Source organism: Telmatherina bonti, assembly GCF_933228915.1.
Source record: "Telmatherina bonti genome assembly, chromosome: 6".
NCBI classification, from domain to species: domain Eukaryota; kingdom Metazoa; phylum Chordata; class Actinopteri; order Atheriniformes; family Telmatherinidae; genus Telmatherina; species Telmatherina bonti.
Window position 1 is genome coordinate 31,959,687 of NC_136624.1, and position 7,353 is coordinate 31,967,039.

The 7,353-nt window shown below is 42.9% G+C and overlaps 1 protein-coding gene across 2 annotated transcripts; it reads left to right on the top strand.

The window, feature by feature from the left end:
* The first annotated feature begins 3,167 nt into the window (after positions 1-3,167).
* Positions 3,168-5,887, top strand: LOC306756639 (PAK4-inhibitor inka2-like). Of its 2 annotated transcripts, XM_079241455.1 has the most exons (3): positions 3,168-3,279; positions 3,388-3,420; positions 4,872-5,887. In XM_079241455.1, exons 2-3 carry the CDS (start codon positions 3,403-3,405, stop codon positions 5,868-5,870), a joined length of 1,017 nt encoding a protein of 338 aa, XP_079097581.1. In that variant the 5' UTR covers positions 3,168-3,279; positions 3,388-3,402; the 3' UTR covers positions 5,871-5,887. The 2 variants fall into 2 exon arrangements, with proteins under 2 accessions (XP_079097581.1, XP_079097580.1); XM_079241454.1 differs by lacking the exons at positions 3,168-3,279; positions 3,388-3,420 and adding an exon at positions 4,274-4,396.
* Positions 5,888-7,353: the final 1,466 nt, after the last annotated feature.

The window sequence follows — 7,353 nt, forward strand, 5'->3', positions numbered from 1 at the left end:
GTTGCTTTCCTTCCTGTTTCTGATCATGATAGATGTAAATGAGCAGCTTTGACACAAAATTAATAAATTTGCTCTTTGAATCATTTTCAGCGGCACGCAGATTTCCACAGACTGACACTGCCATCTACTGGACATATAGATGCAAAGCATCAAATCAAATCAAAATGACATGTTTTACTTTTTCTACTTTGTTTTCTTGCATTTTCTCTGAGGAAGCTGGCAAGTGGCCCACAGACATGCACCTACTTTAAAACACATAAAAGTTATGGCATATGCAAATATGAATATTACTCTCACAGCAAAAGCACGTGACCTCTATGATGCCAATGCTGTGTTTACAACATGCTTCACCATATGTGCACCCTGATGGCATATCAAGTAGCTGGGAGGCTTTCATTGGTGTAAAACTGCGTACACATACAAGAATGATGGTTAGCTTAATGCATCAAATTCTTACCAGACTCATCCTACCACCCCCAGTCTGATCTCCGCTGCACTTATTCTCAGACCGATCAGAAACTGGTGATGGTGAATTATTTAGAGCTGCAGAGACAGCCAACAAGAAAACCAGCTGCATTAACTCTTCAATGTGTATTTATGCTTTTTAAATTATCAAATATAGGCCTTTGTAGAAAAACAAAGTTTTTGTGAAGCTTGGACTGCAGGTCATAAATTAAGATGTGAAAGCAGATGGCATGTCATGTTAATCAGCATCTAAAACAAAGGTTTAGTGTGGCATCAACAGCCTCATTCACATGGATTACCACAACTGGCTCAATAGATTGGCCCTCTTGTGTTTTAAAGCAACCTATTCACTCTGTTATCATTCCCTAAACGCTCATGCATCTTTAACTGCTGACAATATGCTCCAACACTTCATCAATTTGATTCCTATTCTTTGATTAGTGACTGATATGGTCGGCGCCGGCAGCTTAGCAGGATAAATGTCTGAGATACTGGTGTGTCTGAGAAAAAGCTTTTCATTGTCAGTAGTAGAGAACGACAAGCTGTTTGCATTAGCCCTAAGAATACTGAAAGTTTCCTCTTGGGTCTAAAAGCTGGAATAAAACACATTCTGTTGAGGGTTGCTGTTTTTATTTCTTCTATAAAATACATATGAGCATCGTCACCGTTAGACTAAATCTGGTCTCATTCCGATGTAATACAATGATCTTAGCTTTTATTTTTAACACACTGGTGCACTAGATTTATTGACCAGCTGAGATGCTTATTTTAAAGCAAATCCGTTCTGTGATCACAAACTAGATAAATCTGCAGACTGAGTGGGTTTTCTCTAGAGGGCGCTGCGGCTCTTTCAGCACCGGCTCTGAAGACTCTTGGCGCACATCAGAGAAGAGCACAAGAGGAAGACTTCAGTTTTTGTAAAAATCCAGTAATTCAACAGGTTTTTCTCTCAGACTTGGTGAATAAAGTTTTAATCCTCAAATTCTGTCAAATTAGTAGACATTGCAGTAAAATTTGGAATAGCTGATACAATCTGTCTAAAAGGAATAATTCATCCTGAAAACCCATAAATACAAGAAATTTCCGTTTTAAGGAGATGTCTGGATGTGTAGGTCTGAAAATGTTTGCACCCAGCTGTAATATCCAGCAACATTACCTACCTAATCTACCTATCTCAGATGGATACAGATTTCAGCTTCTACACACATTAAAAGCATTAAGGATTGAGGAAAACAGGGATGGATGCATACAAGGAGAGAATTGCTAAGGGTGTCCACCTTGTAATTACTTCATTCATGGAGTTGAGGGTTTTTGAGGTGTCTCCTTCTAATGGAGCCATAATGTTGATATAAATGAAAGAACATATTGGCGGATACCAGATTGATATTTGCCCGGGATGGTAGTATAATATGAAGCTTTTTAGGACGAAATCAGGCAGTGTGTGTCATGATTTACCTGTGTTCTTGTTTCTCTCTATTACGTGCACGCAGCCGATGAATGCAAATGAAAGAAAAAGCTGATACACACACAATTTCTCAAGACATCTAATAGTGATACCTTTAGATTACTTGTGATTTGTAAAGTCCAAGGTTGTTTTTTTTTTTTTTTTTTTTTTTAAAAAAAAAAGTTTTCTAATGTTCACACTGATCCAGCAGGTTGAGACATGTCAAAGGCACCTATATGCTAATGTTGGACTTGGTGTGAAGACCAATCTGCACTCGAACAGCTGACCATCAGACCTAGATCACTCCCAAACAGTACAGCGCTAAAGCATTCCTCAGATTTGCATAGACATCCATTCTCTGAATAGGGTGAATGGAAAGTAGAGCACCAAAACATCTGCTGGGCTTCCAGGCTCTGCGTTCATTTATGGTGCAGATAGGTGCATTTACATTTTGGACACTTTGTTTACACACTAATCTGCTGGTAAAGAATAAGACATGAGCAGGACTGCATGTTTAATCTGCTAAAATTGTAAAAGTAGAAAGTACAACACACTGATAAAAGAGAGAAGATCCACAATCTGCTGGATTTGCACTAAAATGGAATCACACAACAATGCCTGATCATTTAATTAACAGATCATTGTAAATGTTCTCTAATTTCAGTGAATATTTGATGCATTTTAAATTAAATATCTTGATCTGTTAAACCACAAGTGGGGATGTTATGTTCAAATCATGCATTTAGCTGGATGTGATGTCTTAGAGGTCAGTTAACATCATGACACGAGCGCCTCAGTAATTCTGGACTGAACTGCAAACCATATGTCATCATGCAGTTAAACCATTAACTCTGTTTTATCTGAAAGTCCGTGATTCGCTGCACGAGTCAGAAATAAACCTTTATGTGGACAAACTTCCTCCTGCCTGCATCCAATCAGCTGACTGAGTCAAATTAATCAGAGGAAATTCTAATTCATTTTTATTGTCAAGTTATCACTCCCACTACCACGCTAACATTTACAAGTACTAAAAGAAGAACAAATCAGCAAGGATTTTAGCACAATCTGGTGCACAGATCTGTGTTTTGCATGTTTTAGGAGGACAAAAAGCTGCTGCGTTTGGAAATGAGCTCCTCGAGCTTCCTGCGCTCTGATTGGTCCATTCAGACACCGTGCAGGCGCAGTTAACCGGCGGCTGCGCGTGCGTCTGTAAAAGGAGGCGGACAGGCCTGCAAACGCCACTCAGCAGCGCGTGAGCTCAACTCACACGACAGGAGCCGGGAGGACACGAGCTGTTCGAGCTCGCGACACCCACCGTGACACTTTTCCACGCTAACGGGACGTTTTTCCCCCACAGCTCCGCGGCAGAAGTGAGTTTTGTTTTTCTGCAGCGTTTTTAAACTCCATTGTGATTTTTATTGGAGGAATTCTCCCTGTCTGGTTGTGTTTTATATCTCCTCTCATCATTTCTCTTGCAGGAAGAATCATTTCAGATGAAAAGAAAAGAAATGGTGAGTCTCCGTGTTTATTTCTGTGTGCGTGGATTTGTTTTATTTTACAAGAAACAAACCTAAACAAACACACGCTGATTTTCATTTGGAACTGTATCTACTGCATTTCCAGGTAATGAAAATTTAAGAAGTTTTTTTAAAAGCTACCTGGACATCAGAGGTGTGATAGTCCTGTGCAACATCTGTCTGCAGATGTGAGCAGCAGGAGGGTGAGCAGTCAGGGGTGCTCAGATGCTTTTAGATTTGCAGTTTTCACACACTGTTGGTTGGTTTGGAGTTATTCAGCAGTTTAACGGGCTTTCTCACGGTTCAGTGTGCACAAATGGAAATATTTTCACAATGAAACATGTGAATTGGCATTTCAAGTGGTGTGTGTGTAAAGTTTTTACAACAGTTTGGTGGATTGAGCCTGATGCTTTCTGCAGGCTCAGAAGAAAAGTTCAGGGACACAAATATCCTACAGCGTTTGTTTGCTGCTGGATGTTGCATCTATAACCCAAAATGATCACGTTGAGGTGTTCTGCTGGCTCTCTTTACATATCATTTGTGGTTATGGTGCCCCCCCCCCCGCTTTTACTGGTGGTCTCATGCCATGTCTGGATGTTACAGCTTTTCTCCTTAAAAAAGACAAAGCCTTGTAGACAAGCAGCAAAGCCAGTCCACACAGCTACATACTGGAAATGTGAGCGGTCAGAGTAAATTACTTTGCTGTCATGAAAAAATGTGAGACTTTATTTTTCTTTCTGGTTCGCTCCTCTTAAAAGTTCTCCCATACTCTGTCACATGATCTCTTCTGTCCAGTTTGAGGTTGAGAGCGAACTCACTGATTCTGACCAATCAGCACAGTGAGTCAGAGAGGAAACACGAGGATTTTATTCCTCTGGAGTGTCACTGGTGAATTTCATAAGCAGGCTCTTAAAGAGGCAGGACTCCTGGTGCTAAAATAGGAGAAATGGGACCCCATGTTCTCCCTGATGTACTGCAGATGTCTTTGCTTTGGATTTGTCTTAGTGGGTTGATAAATTGTTGCGGTCGGGCATGAGCTCAAATCCCTGTGTAGTAACATCTGTCTGAGCTTTTCAGTTGAATCAGTGAATCAGGCAGTGAATGCAGGGCGTTCCCTCCTGCGTGTGGTGTTGCTGAATAAATTAACGGACAGATGAATGTGCTTTGTCTTTGACATGAAGTTGTTGTACAGCTGTGTGCTGTGAAACAGCAGGTCAGCTGACTTGCAAGGCGATAAAAGAAGAAAATCTATTTTCTTTCACTGCTGTTCCGAGCAGGTCTGAGCATGCCCACAAGGCGTTTTCTGTCCACTTTTGTTATTTATAATGCCTTTCTGCAGTCGTTCATTGGAGGCATAAACATTTCCTGTCATCTGCCTTTTTGCAGGCTGTATGTAAGGATGTTTTACATTGTTTGATGAGTCTTCCTCTCTCTCGTCTCCTCAGCTTTGCTTACGGGACTCAGGTGACTGCATACGGGGACAGATGCAGTACATGATGAGGTCACTGCAGGATCTGAAGCAACTGCGGAAAGCTTGCCCTGCGACCAGGCAGCCCCCGGCCCCCCTCAGCGCCCAGCTCCCAGCCTTGGCGCGCCACTCTGCCGTGGCACGCGCTTGTCAGCAGCGCGCACTGCAACGAGAGCAGCGAGCCCGCCTGCGGATGTCCGAAGCCAGCACGGCCAGCACCTACGACTCTGCCTGCTGCCTGGCGAGTCCCCTGGAGGAGGAGGATGATGAGGAGGAAGACTCGAGCAGTCGACTGGGCCTGAGTCTCAGACTGGGCTTGCGGTCTCCCAGCAGTCAGAAAAGTCTGGAGTTTGACTCAGGTTACTCTGAGGCGTCCTGGCAGGACGATGGTGTTGTCCTCAGGAGGACGCGGAATGTCCGCGTGTCGTCCTCAGCTTGCCTGCGCACAAACAGAGCGCAGAGCGGACGTATGAGGCCCAAATCCACATCCGATGCGTGTCTGGAGACATGGACATCATTCGAGGTCAGCGACCCAGAGGACTGGACTAATTCTTTACTAACACGAGGACGCAACCGCCAACCTCTGGTTCTGGGAGACAACAGCTTTGCAGACCTCATACAGAACTGGATGGACTTGCCAGATTGTCCTGAACCCACTGAGCTGAAGCCAAACTCAAGACGTAGACTGGGAAGAGGCTTCTTTGTCAACATGAGGAGGAAACTGACCGGCTTTTCTAAAAGTGTGGAGGACAGAGTGAGAATGAGATCTAGAGACCCGTCTCGGGTTAACAGAACTGCCAATGCTCAGAAGCGCCTGTCCTGTCCTGTCGTAGCGTCACAGCCGAAAGTCCCCTTTTTCCACCAGTCCCACTCTTGCATCACCGAACTGGACTCAGACTTTTATCGCTTCACGGCTCTCATGAAGTCCGGCAGCCGACAGCCAATAATATGCAAGGATATCATTGGCTACATCTGATCCAGTTTCCTGTAAAATACCAGACTGAACAGAGTCACTTTATTTTTATTATATGACTGTTTCACATGTTTGGTTTTTTTTAAATGTTTTTATTGGAAATAAAGATGTTCTCGTGATTTACACTCAACACTATTTATTTATTTTAATATCTTCTTGTGACACAAAAAGTGTGTTGCCGTTACACTATTTTAAATGCCAGAATTATCTGTAAACTTTTAACGTGAATTAAGCTTCCAGCACCGTCAGCAGAGTTTCATTCCAGTGAGTTTCCTCCCTGCAGGACTGATAAAAAGAGGCTGTTACTGTCTAAATGTGGATTCATTTGTTTTCATTAGAAATGTAATCCTCTCGGTTGTGGATGATATAGTCTGTAGATGCACAGCTCAGCAGCATTACTCTGTAATAAAAGAGATAAAGTGACTACATGGTGAAATCTCAGTTGTGCAGATGTGGATTTTCCCAAAAACAGTTCTGCTGTGACTTTTAAGAGACTTTAAGCAGGATAAAAAAAAAAAGACTTCCAGACCAGAACCAGAGGCTATGTCAACACAGGGTGCTGTGTGCCCGATGAGGTCATTCCCCATGTGTCTGTGCAGTTAGAGGGGAAAAGAGGCGAAGCAGCTGGCTGCAGATGGAGCACAAGTTTGTTCTGCCGTTTGTCTTGTGAAGCGTAACATCTCACTAACAGCGCCCTGCCTCATTTAACCTGCATGGTCTCCGCTCTTGTTGTGGAACCAACTCAAGCACACACATCGGCTAATGGTCCACTTAATTCAGGGCTAGCTTAGGAAAGGAAGAACCGCAGACAGAAAGGAGTGGCGCATGCACTAAGATGAGCTAATGATCACTTCACCTTTGCCTTTACAAATTCTCTTTGTTCATTAATTCAAGAGAAAAACACCGGCGGACAGTGCTGAAGATAAACCAGGGGTTCTCATGCTCCCTGCTGCAGCCAGCCTCACCAGTGATGTCCGCTATCTTTGGATGTGAGAAATTTGAAAAGAGAGATCGCTCTTCATGAGAGCCGTCAGCTGTTTACTGAGGTCCTATGGTGCAAAGTCACAGGAGCTTGCTGGCGAGTGTGCAGCTGGGATGGAAGGAAGCCTTCTCAGGGAACAGTCGAAACACATGCATGACAGTAAAAGTTGATGTGAGCATGTTTGTACCACAAAGTTGTGTGTTTTCATGTTGTCTGTGGCTTCACTTTGAACTGATTAGTTTTCACTGAAGAATAAGAAACACAGAAAACAATGGATCCAAACAGCTTCTCATCTCGACTTCACGTACTCTCCTGAACGTGTGAACATAAAACAGGAGCATCTCTTGTATGTTATAGCACATCTTACAATGTAAAGTTAAAGACGGGAAAATATTACTGCGACAGACACTATGAACTATTCAGAAACAAATAATTATGTAATAAGTGAAAATATACTTTACCAGTTCCATCACATTGCTCATTACTTTACTGTCTGTTTGATGT